This window comes from Pseudopipra pipra, chromosome 14 (assembly GCF_036250125.1).
Source record: "Pseudopipra pipra isolate bDixPip1 chromosome 14, bDixPip1.hap1, whole genome shotgun sequence".
NCBI lineage: Eukaryota > Metazoa > Chordata > Aves > Passeriformes > Pipridae > Pseudopipra > Pseudopipra pipra.
Genome location: NC_087562.1, coordinates 4,986,940 through 5,006,630, shown reverse-complemented (window position 1 = coordinate 5,006,630; position 19,691 = coordinate 4,986,940). Strand labels below are relative to the sequence as shown.

The 19,691-nt window shown below is 38.6% G+C and overlaps 1 protein-coding gene across 1 annotated transcript in view; it reads right to left on the bottom strand.

Annotated features, from left to right (window-relative positions):
* Positions 1-19,691, bottom strand: part of PLCG2 (phospholipase C gamma 2) — a 77,015-nt gene that overhangs the window by 14,642 nt on the left and 42,682 nt on the right. The window contains 18 exon segments of the mRNA XM_064670935.1: positions 884-980; positions 1,780-1,889; positions 3,120-3,188; positions 4,145-4,325; positions 5,646-5,765; positions 7,017-7,217; positions 8,019-8,197; positions 8,790-8,879; positions 9,087-9,191; positions 10,445-10,613; positions 10,964-11,084; positions 12,043-12,128; positions 13,030-13,148; positions 13,307-13,408; positions 14,419-14,491; positions 15,660-15,703; positions 16,947-17,030; positions 17,811-17,895. Of these exon segments, the coding sequence (XP_064527005.1) occupies positions 884-980; positions 1,780-1,889; positions 3,120-3,188; positions 4,145-4,325; positions 5,646-5,765; positions 7,017-7,217; positions 8,019-8,197; positions 8,790-8,879; positions 9,087-9,191; positions 10,445-10,613; positions 10,964-11,084; positions 12,043-12,128; positions 13,030-13,148; positions 13,307-13,408; positions 14,419-14,491; positions 15,660-15,703; positions 16,947-17,030; positions 17,811-17,895 (2,035 nt within the window).

The window sequence follows — 19,691 nt, the reverse complement described above, 5'->3', positions numbered from 1 at the left end:
TCAACATGCACAGGACATTAACAAATAATAAACGTGCACCATTAAATCCAACCTCAGTTTCACTGAAAGCATGACCACTTGTAAGGTTTAAAAGCCTGTTTTTAAAAGCCTGTTTCCATATCAAAAACGTCTTGTTTTGATAAACACATGTGAATCTCTTCAGTGAGAGTAGTCAAAAGGAGGAGTGCAGCTTCTGACCTAACATAACTGCTCATTTGTTAAGTCTGCTTAAGGTTACAATGACCTGGAGGGAGGAAATCTAATACTTGTGTTTTCCTCCAAAGACTCCTGGAAAATCATTGGAAGTGCTTCAGAACAACAAAAGAATTCAGTGTTTTATTTTTAAAACTCAAAAATGTCAAAACTGATTATTGTGAAATTCTGTTTTCTTTTCTTGAAGAGCTCTTTGTCCAAGACACTGGACCATATACTTTAGATACTTTTGACAAACACTACAGGGTTAGTCATGCATAAAAACTTAATAATGGAGAGTAAAATGGTTCGTAAGATCTGTTTGGACACACAAATTTTCTTATTTGCAAATATTAAGACAGTAACTATACAGGAAAACTAGTTACAAGTTTCAGGCATGATATTGTTTAACCAAACTATCTGAAAAACCTGAAGTGGTATGATTTTCATTAACAGGAAATCATCATCATCTCCTGAAACCTCACCAAATCAGCCATCTCCTTAAACAGTTTTCTATGAGCGAAAATATATTCTGACAAAAATATTCAGCAGCAGAGAACAATGAAGAATACATGCATCTCTCTGTTCTGTGTTCTTTCAGACACAGCATGCAGTGTTCTGAGTCTGTAAACCAGACTTCCACTGCCAGGAGGTAGCCAAGGAAATGTAGTGGACAAACCATAACCCTCACCTGATTCTCAAGCTCAGCAGAGTTATCAGATGACATGTCTTCAACATAATTAGATGGAAAATAATGTTGGATTTTTTCTCCATAATCCCCCTTCCACCTGAATTTAAACAGAAAAGTAGAGAGAGAGAAAAAAAATAGCTAGAGAACTTCAATAGGCCATTAATGAAGCAATAATCCCCAAGAAATTGGTCATTAATACCCCATAGTAGCTTGTCTAGCTGGCTATCACCAAAATATAAATGATGAAGTAGCTAAAAGCTCTAACAAAGTGATCATTAACTGTAGAAACAGATGATTTCAGAGGGATTACAGTTACTGTAAACTGCAATTAATGACTTAAGAGGCTTTTTCCCCCTCCAGTACTAAAAATACTATTATGTGGTTGATTACCCTGTAGAAACTACAGGGAAACATTAGATTCCCAAGCTTTCCAAGCAATTTACAAACCAGCTAGAAAAGAAAACCTGTTATGAAAGGAGACTGTACAGAGAACTAAAAAAGGTGGGCTTGATTCCTCAGAAGTGCTTAGCAGAGCAAGGACAGAAACAGGGCAACCATTACAGTGGTAATGGGTGAGTGACTCCCCAGAATACACAAATGTTTGGGAAGGATGAAGGTAGTAAAGGAAAAATACTGGATACACGGGGAAAAGGAGGCTCTGCAGGCTGAGGTTATTGCTGTGGGATAGAAAAATGGAAAAGATATGAAAGGAGACTTGAGGACGAGGGAGTTTTGTGAGTTTTTTTTAATAGACTGGCATTAAGATTTATAAGGCCACAGTTAATAAGCAGCAATCAGACAACTGGCAGTTTTTTTAAACTACTACTCAAAGCTCATTTTTTTCCTCCATCTAGTAAGTCACCAGAAGTTCTCTCATGAGGAATCTTTGTCCTTACCAGCCTCCAGTTTCCTTTGTGACATTATGAATTAAAGCTCCTCGAGAGAAGCTCAGTTCATCACTCCTTTTGGCTCTGTAGTCATACAAGGCTTTCACTGTTCTCTGAGGCTTCAAGAGAAACAGAGCAAAGGGGTCATCTAGGGGGACAGGTCATAAAATAATCAATAATCCAATTTTAAAAAATAAAAAAAAAAAAAAAAGAGAGGAGGATTGGATTATTATTTTGTTGTGATGAAGCTTAGAAAACAAAATACAGATCCAGAGTGACATCTATTGGTGGAAGCAAGTGATGCTACTTTGTTATTATTCAAGTATCAGCTCAGGAAAAAAAAGAAAAAGAAAACGAAAAACCAAAGAATCTTTCTTTTATGGGTGCTGAAACATAATTACAGTAGAATAAAAATAAAAATAAGAAACCCCATACAGTGAAATATCAATCCTTTCTTTTTAACCCATGTATTCATAATCATTTGGAGTTTGTAGGCTTAGATGCCTACAAAACCTTCACTTCAAAACCACATCAGCTATCCTGCTGGTCACATTTCCTTTACAAAGACAGGCAGTTTTAGCAGGATGAGCAATTCCTTTATCTTGAGTTTACTCCTACTACCCAAATTCTTCAGCAGCAATGCAAATTCATTGGCCAAAAAGACTAAAAAGAATTGCATTCACAAAATTTACAAGCAGGTGGTTTTTATGAGAATTTACAAGTAGGCAGGCCCTAGCAGGAGTTACAGACAAGTAATGTTTGATGTGCCACTGGTTTTTAAAACAGTATTTATATTTTAAAAGAAGACAAACTTTAATAACTCATTAATAAACCAAAGGCACCATTTTAATATAGAAAGCACATGAATACACTCTGCACCTATTTGTGCATTCAGGCCATGTTTGATGATGGAAATGCAATGATTTTGTGCACACAAGTAACAGTGTGTAGAGACACCTACAGGCACAGAAATGAGGTTTATTTGTTGCACTTTCTTTCCACAAAGATGTGGCCTTCTCAAATTGAATCTTCTCACAAGTATTTAATTTGGGGACACACACCTGCATAAGCCAAATCAAATTGTCTCCACAGACTCAATAGTAAAAAGTGCCCAAATTCCCAGTGTGAATGAATCAGTACAGGATTTGAACACAAGAAAATGTGTGGGTACAACTTTTGGAGACTAGAAAAAAAAAGGTCACACCCTTGAAATTTCTGCTGTCCAGTCCCCCATGATCAAGCAGCCTGATGCTTTCAATTCTCCTTTTCATCACTGCTAACAGGAAACAAACAAGTCTCATAATTTTAAGAAGTCTATAGTACGTGTGAATAACTTTCTTTAAGCATACCACTGTGGGGGTGATTTCACTGGGTTCCACATACATCTTGACATCATAGAGGGAATTAATATCTTTTTCCTAAAAACAAGAAGTAAAAAAAAAAAAAAAGAAGTTTCAGAAATCAAAAATTATAAAAGTGCTTAATGTTAATTAATTAATAATAATTAATATAATATTATATATTATATAATATTATATAATAATATAAAAGTACTTAACATTCATTGCTGAAACCACCTTTTTAACCATACACAGGCAAACAGAAGAGAAGGAAGCCAGATACCTATGCTTTGCTCATCTCTATAGTTGAACATACCTGAGCATGAGTTTGTTATTTAATCTGTCTGTGCCTCAGTTTAATGAACAGTAAAACCCCATGAAATAGCAATACCTCACAAAGGTATCTCTTAATCAGTCAAATAGCTTTTTGGTTGTGAGAACCCTTCTGTGTACAACCAGGAAAGAAATACCTACACTCATGATTTCTGTGTTACAGTACTTTAGTACTAGTATTGGTTTCACTATTAGATAAAAATTCTAAAACAATATACACAGTCATCTGTTTCATTTTATTCTGTCCTTGTGATTCCATTTGGACCTGGACCTAAGACACAGAACCTTTGCTATAGGCAACATTATAAAAAATCCTGAGGTCTAAAATCTTTTTAGCCCCTTTCAGTCTCCCCAGAGGAAACAAAATCCCCAGGTTTTGGTTTTCTCAAACATGCCAGATGCTTTTTTCCCCACAGATATATATCTGAGGAGAGAAGACAGCACCTCAGGTTTTCCAAAAGCCTCAGCAAAGCTTTCTCATAATGAAACACATCCATCCAGAAAGGAGACCTTTATCCTCAGCTAAATGTTCAGGCTCCTGGTTTAGTCAATGGATAGATCTCTTGGGGAAACTTTGCGAGAGAAGTCAATATAACCATCTCTGTTTCACAGAAAACTACCTGTTAGACCTCCCCCAAGCTGATCTACCTCAGCCAGGCTGAACCCCAGCCCTCAGGCCCCAGTTACCAGCCCCCCCTCACCGTGCAGTAGCGCTCCAGCAGCTCCTCCGTCACCGGGTACCGCAGCTTCATCTTCCTGTACAGCCGGTGCTTCTCGTAGTATGTCACCAGCTCCACCAAGCTCTCAAAGTAGGCCGAGGTTCCCAGCACAAAGTGACGACCTTCCTGCTGAATTCGGAAGTGCTTCACCTTCCCCTCCGCCCTGTGGGACAAGGGCAGGTGCTGTGAAAGGTGTTGGTGCTCGTGGGGAGGGCTGTGTGTGCACTGCACCAAAGCTGCCTCGTGCATCTCAACCATGTGAAATGATTTCTCCCCCTAACAAAGCCTCTCCCATTCAAATCGAATTACAATTGCCTGATTAAATTCACAAAAAACCATTCCCGCTTTTCTACAACATACAGAGCCCTGGGACAAATCCATGGTTTTGCTTGGATTACATTTCTGTGTTTTTTCCCCTACAGAGAGGTATTTTGTCACCTTCATACCAACACAAATATCTCTGATCAGACTGAGAGTCCCTCTGGAACCCTCTGCTGCTGATCTGCCACTGTCCCTAAGCACCAGACACACTCCCCTCAAAATGAGTAGCTGTCTCTTCCTTATAATCATCTTGATAACTACAGAAATCAATTTTGAAAGAAAAAAGAAATCTCTTGTGCTTGAACACAGGGTTTGTGTTTGCATCGATAACAGCAAAACAATCCACTGACAACCATCCCACCTAAAGAAGATGGTTTGTGTTTCCATAGATAAGGGTAAAACCATCCTCTGAAACCATCCCACCCACAAAGACCCCTTTTCAAGCTGCTGAAGTTTTGGTACTTCTTGTTTTCCCCACTGTCAAATGTTTTTATTGAGATGCTGCAGCTCCAGTTACTTCAATATCCACCTTGGTAACAGCTTCAATCTAAAGTACATAGGAGACTGGGGAATTTTGGACATCTTCAATACACAATAAGCATATAAATGAGCAATTTTGTATGTTCCTAAATTATCCATTTTCAGAGAAATGCAATTTGATCTGAAGGCACGATGGAGAACACCACAATTCTCTCTACATTTTATTAATGTTTTTACAAGAGCCACAGTTTCAAAACTGTTTTCCCTGGTGAGAAAAGCCAACAATTTCACTTTGACATTTCTTTTCAGTTATATGACAGGTCAGGGGATAAGGACATAGAATCACTGATGAACCTGCTCCAAAGGAAACTTCAAAATAACACCATCTAGCAAGGGGTGTCAAAGAAGTGAAGAAGGGCTATGCACAGTTCTGAATGGAAAGAAAGGGACAGCTGGTGCTCAAACTGCCTTTATAAAAGCATAGAAGTTTATGCCAGTCACAAATTAACTCTTGTACACATTCCCATTCTTGGAGCTGCTGCACAAATCGATTACTCAAAAGCTAATTACTCAAAGTTTGAAAGCAAGAATACCATGACTCTAAAAAGACCATTATTTTTTAAATAAGAAAAACCAGAACATTGTTGGGCTACTAGGTAGGGCCTATCTGCCCTTTTCTTACCTGAAAGTCATGGCAAACGAGTCAGGTTCATCTCTCTTCCTAATCAGAAAGGCTCCATCTCGAGGAATTCGCATGAGCATGTCTTCTGCCTCACCCCGACTCAAGTTGCTGTAGTACCAACTACAACAGATAAAAACCAAAATGGACAAGGCATTACAAGGCTTGTCAAATGTCATTCAGAGAGAATAACAGCATTATTAACAACACAGTTTCAGACATTGTAAGAAAAATTAGATTTTCCCCATCTTGCCACCTATGACAGCAGTTCCTTACAAAACATTGGAACACGGAAGCTTATTTTGGAAGAAAGCAAGGAATATATCAGTACACCTTGTCTATTTCAAATCATAAAACATAAATCTACGTTTCTTCCTGAAACAAAGGCACTGGATCCTGCTTTTAGTCTGCCATTCCATTCACAGGAGTTGATTCAGTTTTGACACAGCAGATTTAAGGTAAAGTCCAAACATAGACAAAAGAAAGACACCAGGCATTTTAATTCTTTTCTTTAGTGCTTGATTTTATCTTCTCTATAGGGATGGACCTATCTTGAGTTTGAAGCTGTGGTCACTTATACTGGCAGTATATTCCTACCTTATTCAGAAAGGCAGGAAAGTCTAACCCTTAAACTCTACCTTCCCCTCTCACTGGCTTCCAAAGTTACCTACGGGTGCTCAGTGACTCCCAGATCCCAGCAGGGCAAAAAAAAGTTCAGTCACAGATCAGTATTTTACATGCAAAAGAGATTTACTTTTCTCACTGTAAAAGAAACCCAACAGAACAAAGGGCAGTGATTACAGTTCTCTGTCAGCAAACAAGGGCAAGCTCTGCCCAGGATCAGCAAACACCAGCTGGAAACAAACACCGAGCTGTACTAGTTCCTACCACAGGGGGTGAAGTCAGCCTAACCAACTCTGACAGGGGTGAGGTGGAGGGCAGGATTAGGAAAACATAACTGTTTGGGCTCACTGCCCCAGTAACAGTTTCCAGATGGCACAGACCATGACCACTTAGTTGCCAAACCACAGCCAACTACTAAATATCTAATCCAACCCACTGGGTGTTGTAAAACACTGAGCAGACAGAGAAGGAATTGGCACATTTCCACGGCATTACAGTTCTCACTGATTTTCCTAGTTGCTGCTAGTAAATTGCTTTCTAGTGACTGCTTTTTGTTGTACCAAGTCCTCACAAAGTCAGTGGTGTTACCCGGGATCTTTCAGGGATGCTTATTCCTCCAACTTCCAGGGACAAGCAATATTTAAAGCGCTCCTGAATCCAGGGAATTTCCTACAGAAAAATCCAAGACCAGCTAAAAACAAGGCAAAGGACACTGACACAACGACGGTGCTTGCCTTCTGCTGTACATACTCTTTAGTCTCATGAGGGCTGGGATTAGGCACAGCATCAGTCAGGCGCAGCTCAAACTCAGCACAGCGCAGGTGGGCCTCCTTGTAGTGCTGGATGAGATCATAGATGCTGTCAAAGGTGAGGTTGTCTGTCAGGTAGTACTTCACAGTGTCCCCATCTCCTGTGGAACGGATCCGGCAGTGCTGGACTCTCCCCGACCTCCTGAAGAAGTGAAGGGGGGCATAAGGGAAATACAGGTTTTATAACAGATTTTCTTCTTTTGAAGCCCTTCTCCACCCGTTCCTGGTCAACTAGTTGGTGAGCTTGTGAAGAGGCAAGTGTCATCTCATAAAACAACCAAAAAAAAAACCAACAAAAATGCTGACAAGGGAGACTACAGGACCAAAATAATAATTTTCAACTGACAATTGTTTAAAATCTGTCATAAACTTATTCTGCAAAATTTGCTCTGACAGCTCTCTGAGTCAGAAATCCATCTGACACTATTCCTCATAATGTCCCAACCAGAAGAATAAAAAAAAAAACAAAAAACAACAAAACCCAGACTATGAAAACAAACAACCAAAAAAACCAACTTCAAAATCTTTATTATTTTCCCTCTAGAGGACCCTTACATTGAAAAGATCAATCTCTGATAACAAAGGTACACTCGTGAGACTACCTTTTCAGTGTAGAAACCAGCAATTTATCTCTAAATTAAAAGATCTAATTTTGGCCCACTCATTGAGGAAATAACAAATCCTATTTCCTGCCAAAACACTAAAAAAGTTGAGGATTGGGGAAGAATCAAGCCAGTCAGTCCTCTCTTGACAAATCTAACGCTTCAAATAAAGCCTACTCTGCCAAAATGTGCTATGTTACACTCAAGCTTAATTTAGAAAGTAGTCTTTCACAATCCCATCCATAACATGAGTATTATTCCTATTTCTTCTCAGCTATAAATGCATATTTTAAAAATACACACATTCTTGTGCAATGCCATAAAAGAAACAATCACCATACCAGAAAGACAAGGTGTAATCATCAGGGAAAGCTTCACTTTCCCTAACTAGGAATGTCCCATCCTTGCCACCCATTTCAGCACAATATTCCTGGAGCAGTTTCTCAGCAGTTGTTCTCCCCCCTTTCATTTTCCCATGGAACCATTTCTCTTTTAAGTGCAGTTCAGTACGTTTCACCTCCTAGACCAGGAAATAAGAATTTTTATAATGCACTTCTAATTTTACGGTTTTGAAACAAAGTACTTGCTCTTGACAAAACAATCTCCTGTTTCAGGATTTCAGCTCTTCCTGGGTCTGAGCTCTCCAGCCAACCACCTTTATAGTCACCCTGCTTTACCAAGCACCACATGATCAACTGTGGCAAACACTTTGCAAAAGGGAAATGAACCCCTGTAAGAGGTGTGCTGGGTTAGTAACACAACAAACATTAGTTCATGCTGTTTAGTTTGAGAATAGCAATAATACTCCAAAGACTTTGTCAGTGCACATGTCATCATTAGCAGATAAGTACCAAAATTGTATTTAATTGTCTTTGTACTCATCTTTGAAAGTCCTCAATTAACCAAGGGAGAAAGTTATTTTATCAGAAATAGGGTTAACTGGAGTTAACCTTGGCAAAGACCCTTTTATAAACGTTTTATCTCCACACTTTTTACCTCACATGGCTCCTCTATAATTTCAACATTGGGTTAAAAAAATATGCATGTGTAGACACTGAAACAATCTGAGAGAATAAAAAGAACATGCTTAAACAATAAACCACAGCCATCACCTTTGATGAATCTTCATCAGCATTCTGTTCTATATCATCACTGAATGAAAGCTTTTCATCAGCAATAGCACAGTAGTGCCGAGTCCATTTCTGAAAGTTCAGAGACATTGAAACCATTAACAAGAAAGAGGGAAAACACAATCTCAAAACAAAGCGTAACAATAAACAAAATACCTTCTTCCCCTCATCCACACCTGTTCAACTGGCAATATTACTTACACAAATACTAAGAAAATTCATGCAAATTTCTAATATTACAGAACTGAGTAACAAACCAGCAAATGTCAGAAATAATACCTGTTCTATTGTGTCCCACATGTAAAGTTCTCCTTGCTGCTTCTTTTCTTCTTTCTTGTCTTCCAAGTTCACATCAATATCTCCCTTTGGCCCCAGTTTTTTGTGCTAAAAAAACAGAAAAACAAAAAACCCCATCACATTCATACACTTGCAGAGAATCACACATAAAATTGCTCTTAATGTTTCAGCACACTCAGTATTACTGGAAGTTATTGCACAGCCACTTTCTGTCATTCCCATAACAGCAGCTGTCCTACAAGGAACACCAGGAACTTCTTTCTTTAAAATTTAGATCTCATATAAAGGTTAAGAAACTAGCAGAGGTATCATTCAAGCAATAAAGAAACAACTAGTTTTATAAAATTTCGCCATTCTTTAGAGAACAGAAAACATGAAGTGACACGTACCAAGAAATAAGGATAAAACAAGAATCCTTCTGCAGAGAGCAGGTCATAAGGAACAAAAAGTCAAAACAAAATGAAAAAACAGGGAATTAAAATAAATGGGGATTTCACTCTTTTACAAGAAAAATGAGCACAAGGGAAATCTTTCATGAGAAAAAGCGGCCAAGCTCTACTTTCTTGAGAGTTCTCACAAAAACCAGTATCTCAGGGGGCCACAGGTAATATCAATTACTTAACTGCAGTTAATAATGAGATTGTCTCATATCTAGTTCTCAACCACTTTCAGTTCTGTATAGCCTACTGCTGGTAGATTTCAATTTGACAGGCTTATCTGAAAAATCTCACAGGCCAGTAAAGCAGGAGTTGCCTCTGACTGTTTACTGACAACATTTTCCAAACAAAAGCCAAACAACACAACCAGCTCACTGGCAGGTGCTGATCTATTTAAAGACTCTTCAGTGCTCTTTTAGACAGCACTGAATGTTATGGATGTTCTCTTGTGCACACTCATAGGAGTTTTCAATTCCCTTTAAATCAGATCTGTCATGTTATTAATCATGTGCCTGTGCCAGTCCCCTCTGTGCTCTGCAAGGTAACAACAAACAGTCTGGAGGGAACAAAAAAACCACCCAAAAACTTTAGCACAGAACTTTTGCACCTTATAATGGCGTGCTACTATTTCCAGACTGACATAATCTGGATGCTTCTACCTTTCTACCCTTATTTCTTCTGTTCAGAAGTTTAATACAGAGGATGCAGTACTGTTACTCAGAAAACTGCAGCATGGACAAAAGTGATTATTGTTTTACTAAAGAAATCATGAACAGCTCTCATATTCTTTACCTAATATTGCCTTTCAAAAAGGTTCTACTGCAGTTTCAGTCTGAGAAATAGTATTTCTGACTCCCGCTCTTGTTTTCCTATTTTATCTCCCAGCACACAAAGCAAGCCTACCTTGATGATGATTTTCTCTTTCAGCTGGGTTGGTGATGGGAGCTGATCTGCACTGGCTTCTACAGGTTTCACTAAAAGCTGATCCCCAAATACCTCCTTGAACACTTTGGCCATGTGTCGCTGCTGCTCCACACTGCAGTGCTCCTCAATTGACAGAATGACGGGGTATCTTTGATGCAGAAAAACAAGGTGAATGAAGACAATTTCTTATTATTACAGCTGGCAAGGCCAAGAAAACAACACCCTCCCTCACCCACCAGATGAAAGAAAATATCTGAAGCAAACAAGATGACAAAAGGAAGAGACAGACCTCAACAAATAATAAGAGATGTGCAATCACAGAATCACTAAGGTCAGAAGGGACCTGTGGAGCTATCTAGCCCAAACCTCTTCTTTGGGAAGACCCACATTTGGCAATAATGAAGACTACTGGATGTCATTTTTGCTCTAGATTACAGAGCAAATAAGTTCAGAAAGGGCTATGAAAAAATGCTGAAGGAAAAATCAAACAAAGCTTACTCAGATGTAACAAAGGCATGATCTTTGATTGCCTGTACTACATCATCAAACTTGATCTTTGTTGTCCGTGTCCATCCATGGTAAATGATGGGTTTCCCATCAGGACCATCCCAGCAATCCACTAGGGAAGACAAACAGTGGAAGAAGGAAAAGACCAAACAGTTCCTTAAATCACTCTAGTAGAAAGAATACATCCAAAACTTCAGTGTTCTACATACTGATTCATAGACTTTAATGTTCTAATAAAATATTCCATTACATGAATTTATACCTCTCCCAGAGGAAACTGAGCTCATTTAAGTAAGAGCAAGACAAATATGATACAATATAAAATCTTCCCAAAGCATTATTATGTGGGAATCTGGAACAAGAAATTCTGGCAAATCTGTGTCAGTCTACCAGGTTAGAATAATTTTCCAAGGATAAATACAATTTCAACAAGTGGCAAGTTGAGAGCTTATGTCTTCTGTTGATTTTGACCCTGAAACTCTACTTTGAGATACATTTTGCATCAGCCAAATTGAAGAGGCAATAGAACCTATTTTATGAAGAAACTGGTAAAATAACATGAAATAAATTAAACTTTTCAATAAGGAACACAAGCACACAGATAAGATGCATTCACAACTGATGGAGAACAAATGCACAAAAGACATCAACTGATTTACAAGCAAGTTGAACAGGATGACAAATGGCACCAAATCATAAAAATCTCTGTGTCTTAGGCTTGTCTGTATTACAGTAAAGGCAAATAAACTATGTATCTATGCTACACAAGTGCTCCAGTTTAAATCCTAAGCTTTCATATAGATTCAAGATTGAAATTTTGGTATACACTGAGAGGAGATTTAGGAAGACCTTCTGAAAACTGCAAGGGAACAAGAATCAGAGGAAGTGACTGGGGCAATAGTGGGACATCAGAAAAACAATTCAGGGAATCAGTGTTCTTTATATGACTAACTTCAAATTCAGAAAACAAACTAGTTCTTGATTTCGGTTCTTTTTTCTTTCTTGGTAAACAGAGGACACTACTTGTACAGACAGCATGTTACAAACTACTCCAAAAGCTCTTTACTCACACTCAATACATCGACATCCCATTCTAAGGCACCTGATGTAGGCTTCTGTGGAGGATTCACTTCGAAGCTGGTCTCCTGTCAGGTATCTAAGGAGTAAATGGAAAAGGTAAAAGACAGGGAGTCCATTTCACCCAGTTCTCACTCACTCACTGGGTAATATTCTGTCTCCTGTAATGGAGAATATATGTTGATTTTTTTTAATTTTTTTTTTTTTTAAATTGTGATGGAAGAACCAAACTCTGCTGAACCTGATGTTATCAGATTTTTGAATGGACAGAATTCTAGGAGGTTAAAGCCTCAATATAAACATCAACAGGCTCTAACTGACACGCTTCTAGAGAGCAAATCACGAGCTTTGAATCACACCTAAACCACATCATGCTCAGGCATGATCATGTTGGAGGGATGTGGAGGGTATTTAGAGTGATACCACACCTCATACTTCAAAATACACCTGTAAGCTGTATCCATATCCACTTTATTGCATTCCCTGCAATACTTTATTTGTTCATCTCTCCTCCCTCTCTTTACATCTTTTTTTTTTATTATTATTATTCATTTTTGCTAGATGAGCAAATCCCTTTCATCTGAAGACAGTTCAAACTCATCATCACATCCTTTGTACAATTAATGCTGATAGGAGCTCAGCAAGGCTGTTGGTGCTTGGAAAAAAAGGGAAGCTCCTTTAGTAACTTATATTTCTGAAGGCAGAGAGGCTGGAACAGTTTCAACTCAATACTTCTTTATTTTTGTAACAGGGTTCAGGGTTTGGGTTTTCTGGCAGCTGAGCTCGGTTATATCTCAAAAGCTCAAAGATCTTCTGAGAAGGGGAAAAAGGAGTCCCACAAACTCTATTTAGCACATTTACATCACACTTTAGGAAGGTTTCACACATCCACACAGTACATTTCTGGCATAATTTACTGTCTCCTAGCAGGTGTTAGGTTTGTATAATAGGGATAGACAGCAGGACTTCTGGTAACTTACGTGTTATGAGAGGAAGAAATCCAGTAGTGGGACAAAGGATTATTCATATCCTGCACATCTATTGAATCATATTTCTCATCCCAAATACTGTTTTCTTTTGCAAAAAGGTAAGCAAGGAACTACAATACAAAGAGAGAGAATTTAAATGTTTATACCATACAAGACTGAAAGAAGGCCACCAATGTAGCAAGAGAGGCCTACAGGACCTGCCATCCAATGAAAATATTGTGAAAGAGAAGAAGTGCATGAGAAGCACTACAAAGTACCATTATCTCACCTCATCAACAAAGAGGAAAGGTTCAGCAGTTTCTCTCATAGTGTCGTCAATAAACTTTGTCATTCGTTCTCGGACTTTGCTGAGATCTTGTGCCCAAGATTCCTTCAGATAATAAAAATACAGTAAAAAAAAAAACTTTAGAAGTGATGTTATTCAATATAAAAATCAAACAAGGAACAGAGAGACCTACAGAAGTGATTTACTTCTTTCTCATCTGCCTCATACAATATATTTTATTGTAATCACATGTCTTAAGGGTTTCCCTTATGATGTCAAAGGGGGGAAGAATAAGATCTCCATGTAAGTACATTTACGGACTGGAGGTCCAGAAGATATACACTACTTAAGTACATATATGCACTGACACACAGAAAAAAGCTGGCCTCCTTGGACATTGCTTCACTATAAACTCTCTCATTTCTAAGTGCAATCTGAATGTCCTTTGAGCACAGTGCAGTTGAGAGAAAAAGAAAGTAGCAAGCTTATACAGGAAGTGCAAGTCTCGCTTTTCAACCATATTTGCAAACCTGGAGCTCAGCAGCGCCGAGCGAATCTCATACAATTTTTTCCCATGGAGTCTGTGCTAAGTAACACCATAAAAACCCATGAAGACAGTTCCAGTCCCTGCCTCCATCCTTATCCGCTTGCTGGCACGGGACATCTAACTGGCTGTATTCAATAAAAAATTTCCTTTGAGTGGAATGCAGGCAGGCAGCTTTATGAGAGCTGCTAAAACGGGGCCATGGCCAAGGCATTACCACGGTGCACCTCTGCTGACAGCTGTAACCAGGCCAGGCAACCATCTCTGACACACACCCAGCATTTATTTCTAACCTTGTCTGTTTATCTACATGACTAAGTGGAGGCCTGTTAAAACCTTATCTACTTTGTCCTCCTTCTTGTCCTCTGGTGCACCTTCAGAGGCTTTACATAGATGAAAAATAATAGTTCTTGTGAGCTTCAATGGCAACAAATGAGAAATCTTTCCAAGGCCCAGTATTACAGTGAAATCAATCATATTCTAGGACACATCACATTTCTTTTTAATGAGCCCAGAATTCTGTGAGACAATCTCAAGGAAAATGAACTCAGTATTTCTGCAACCTTCCCACCTGCTGCTCGTGTAGCAGGAATCTCTGAAAGTCGTGGAGGTGAACTGCTGAAGCATCTGGACGGTCAGTGTTTCTTTAAAAAAAAGAAAGAGAAAGTGAGGTTAAAGAAATAAGACAGCAAGTGTGTTCAGATATTACAGCAGAAGATGATATGGATTTGTGTCTTGGATTTACAGTATGAATGTGCTGCCACCACCAAGAAACTTCATATAACTTCAATGGAATTTAGAGTAGGCTTGTAGCATTGTAGTATCCAGTTACTGCATTTTGAGCCTCCAGGACTACTGAATGTATCTTAACAGTAATTCACTGGGAAAAAGTAAAAATCTGTGCTCATTGCCGTGTAGCAAATGAGCAGCATTCACTTGACAGGGGTGTTGGTAAGTTCAGCTGAGGCAAATGGGGACATTGTTCTTTTAAAATATCACAGACCCACACTTCCACAAATAACTCCTTCTGTGGAATGTTTAGATGATCCCCTGTGATAGAGCAAAACCTTCTGAAAAAGGAGGCATCAAGCTGCACCAAGGAAAAGTGGTATAACTGATTTCCCTTTTGTAGGCCACAAATGCAGCAGCATGTGGTACCAATAAGGTAATTATAACCTACCCACCCTTGATAAATCTGTGCTTTTAAGCAGTCTCACAAAGTTCAATTCATATGACATAACCCAGGGCAAAAAAAAACCCTTGGTACACTCAGAGCAAACTTAAGTTACTTTCTTAACCTGTTAGTGTAATATTCAAACCCAGGATAAACTGTTGTAGTCCACAGTCAAAGGGTTAGCAATGCCTGTGACCTATTTTTGATGCTGTACACATCTTACTTAAATGTTCAAGTCCACCAAGAGAAAGGTGCAGAAGCTGTTGAGCATTCTGCTCAAGTCTAGGCAAAGCCTGTGCACCACACCACTCTCCAGACTGAAGTTAAAATTTCTGCATCAAATGGTCCTTCCATAGTTCTGTTCAGCTCTTCATAAAATCAGAGGATAGGCAAATTCAGTTGTTCAAGTCCATGCCATTTTTGTAGTCAGAAACTAAAAATCATTCATCAAATTATGTTCAAGACTTACTTCCAACCTAAGTTCACCTTTCTGAATGCAAAAATGTGTATAATTTCTTTTCACTTACTAAAGCATCACAATAACAACAACAACAAAACAGTGATGTAACTAAAAAGCAATCCTGCAGCATTACAATCATATGGAAATATGGAAAAATAATACAAATGAAGAGTCTCACCCAAGAATGAACACAGAGGAATCCTTTTTGAATTCATCAAGGATCTTAAAACAAACAAACAAAAAAACAAAACAAACAAAAAAATGAGGAAAATAAAAATAATAAAAGAATATGCAACTTTCTATCTAAGTCCATCTATTTATGTCCATTGGTTTGGGAAGGGGAAATAAATGCCTGTCTACTCCACAGAAGTTGCATACAAGTTGGCAAGACACATTTTTAATTGAATGCATGAGAAAAAACACACAGTCAAAGTTTTGGGGAGCTTTTATTGTTTGATATCCCAGAAAAACTGGAATTAAGTGTCATCCATCACATTTATTCATGTGAATATAAACACTAAATTGCTTCCAGCTTGGCACAGCATCGTTACAGATTGCAGGAAACTTATCTACTGATCCAAAGCACTTGTTAAGCAAACTGAGAAGTTTCTTTGAAATGATTCACAAGGGGCAATAATGAGAGCTTAAGGAAGTCAGAGAGTCTCCTTGCTGTGTATTTTAGTCTTCAGCTTTCTGCTTAAGCTAATTAACAAGACTTTCATGACCAAAACCAAAACCCTGACAGTAAATTTAGGTTCTTTATCACTTCATCATGATTTCAACATCACTTTTAAACAGCACAAGCTCTACTGCCAAAAAACCAGCACTAACTTCAACTATCAAAGCTTCCATTTCAGTATATGCAAGTTGAATTGACAAGAAGCACGTAGTCAAAGACATTCATGCAAGTAATTTCAAATTATGTGCTTTCACACAGTTTAAAAGGGTTCCTATCTTTCAGAGTCACTAAATGTATGCAGTTTACACCAGCTTCAAGAATCTGTACAGTGAATGCATGGAAACAGTAGTTAGGCAGGTGCCCACTTAAATTAGCTAAAATGTAACTCCACTGCATTTATTCCTGATGTGTGTCCTGTAACAGACTCACCACTGGTAATCTGGAATATGGAACTGCCTCTATCAATAAAAAGATCAGCCAAGCTTCATGAAAAGGCATTGTACATCCTGAACACACTCACAAGAAAATTTCTTCCTAAAACCATCTGTGCACATTTCTACTACCAACACATAAGAAGCAACATGAGTCACTTATTCATCTTCTTATGCCAATTGCTGATGGTGACTGCTATCTACACACCTAGTACAGTAATACACCCTTCTTCTGGTACGAGAATGAGGGAAAAAGAAAACCAGTAACAGAGAGAAACAAAAAGATAATCAGCTCTCACCCTTTATTCCGATCAAGCAGTTGAACATTATGAAGGTTATTTATGGAAAAGCTTACCGATTTCTGTTGTTCAAACATGACTTTCTTGTAGAACAAGTGAAATTGTTCAAAAGTAAGCTCTTCCTTTTGAGCACCTATTTCCTACAATGGAAAGCAGCACACAGTGAATTTAGAATTTCCTGAGCTGCACTTGCACAGTGAACAAGTTACTCTTAGTCCAGTTGCCACCCTCTCACACATCCTGGTCTACTCCAACTTCATTTGTTTTAAACACTTTGGATTTTTTTAATTTATTCATTTTTTTCATAATACAAACAAGTAAATAGATGTTGCTTTATGACATAGTGTTCCTAGAACCCATCTTTGGCCTTACATTTTGCACTCTGACTCCATTCCCATTACTGAGAGATAAATAGTGCCTCATTTACTCATGGTTGAGAGCACTGAGAGCATTGAGAGCATGGCTGAGAGCATTTACTCATTGAGAGAAGGAGAAGCACAGATGTCTGCTTTAAGGATGGAGAGTTAAAAGCAGGAAGAGGTGGGGATATTTAAAGTTCCTGTAGGAAAGGAAACAACCTTTAGTTTGAGCAAAGAGGTTATTATTGATCATATTGCAAAAAAAGGTCTTTATCTTACATATGAATTTTATCTTAAAGATAAAATAATTTCCTATGCACTTGCACTGTACTGAAGCTCAAAATCCAATGTTTGCTCTAGTTAACCATACAATGAAAAGAAGAAACATTTATGTCATATTTTCTTAGAGCCTTAGCTATAGGCAAAGCCAAGCTGAGAAATTAACCAACATAATATATTTAACTGTACATGGTAAGAATCAAAAATATAGACAGTGTCCTAAAAAGAAATGTCAACATCTATCAGATAATTCCAAATAGATTTAAGTAATCAGGTAACTACCGCAAATTTATCCTTTAAGAACTTCATGCTGCTCACTTTGAAGTTCACTTGGGGGAGGACAGTTTTCAGCTCTCTAAGACTGATACTGGGGGGAAAAAAAGAAGAATTAAAAAAAAGATAGTAAAACCACTACAGTTCTGTTGTATCTCATTGTATCAGCTACTCATATATTTTCTGTCAACACAAATATGTGACTATTGAAACATTTTGGGTTGGGCTCATCTCACATACCTGTAAAGTTCTATAAACATAACACCTACATGGAAACAAGGTAGACACAGAGAAACAGGCACTTCAATTCATGTGAACATCCATATCAGGATGAAAAGAAGCAAGTTAAAGAGACACCTATTTCTCTCCATCAGCAATTAATCAGATCTAGATGATCAGCTCAAATGTAGATGTTTTTACATGGTCAAATGAACTGCAGTCTTTCCTCCACTGTTCCAGTCCCACTGCAACTGGATTATAGACACAGAAAACATCACACAAAGGATATACCAAACAGAGTTGAAACAAAAAATAAAAAGCTTCAGTTTTCTGTACTATTTTCTATACTAGTATAACCCTTTTCTACAGCTGTTATTCACTTAGATGGTAACACTGATTTGCAGAGCAAGGCTCTTCCCTTCTGCAACATCTGAACATGACCTCATACTCCCTTCCCAACCAAGTCTTCCCAGAAAGAATTGCCTTCCAGTTTCATTTATACAGGCCTCTGACCCTTTTTACAGAGCTTCAGAATGTCCAGTGATACATCAGCAGCAGTTAAAACCCCAAGTTTTCTAGATGACAGCAAGACAGCAGGTCAAGAGAACACAGGCACAAGATCTGTGGGTCCTACTGCCCACAAAACATTAATGCACTACCAAGAGTACCCAACAAAACAAGACTGAGGTACCCTGCCTTGACCTACAGAGCAATTCATAATCCATTAACTCCCTGCAAACACAGGGTCAGAGCAGAGACGCTCAAAAAGCAACAAAAACAATTAGCACTTAGATGAAAGTAACACTTCTATTCTACACTGTCCATACAAGCAGCAACCCCATGAGATCCTCTCATCTCCATTGTGTAGTGAGGGAAAGAGGCAAAGCAATAAGGAACTTGGTCAAAGTCCATGCTGAAGCCAGATTAGAACTCAGGAAATTCCTGGCTTTCCGCCTTGTCGCCAGACCTCTGGAAAAAAAACACCATTAGGAGCAAGAATGAGCACTCCATCTGTACCCTAAACACCAAGCCATTTCCTATGGCCAGACAAGTGCAAGTGAAAACAAAGAACTGGGACTTCATTACCACTGGAAACAACTCCACCTGTGAAACAGGACTTGCCTGGAAGCCTAACCTTTACAATTAACCTCCCTAGAAACTGCAGCTCTAAACACAATGGAACTCAGTCCAAACTCCTTTCCTGAATTTTAATAAAAGCATGAATCATCTAGGAAGAGAACAAAAAACTGCCCTCTCCACAGAGCAAGTCCCCTTGATCCCAACCAAGCTGCCTTGTAGTGATGAAATGACCCTAAAGCAACAAATGAAACCTCTTCAGCAGACACCTACTGTCAGCCACAGCTGCTCTATCCTAACATGGTCCCCAACAACACATTCTCATTGCAGGGTAGTTTTTAAAGTACATCAGGAGGAACAAGTGGATATCCAGTAAAGGATGGTACTGTTCCCTTCTCCACTGTGGTCAGTTTAGGAAACATGGCTCTGAAATGGTTCTCAGCTCACCCTGCCCTGTGCCACAGGCTGTGTGCACAAGGGTGTGATTTCCTGCAATACCTCAGCCTCATTCACACAATGACACACCACACTGCAGTTTGCTTGTAGGAAAAGGTGTAAATGAGAGGAAAAGCACGTACTTTTCTACACTGAATT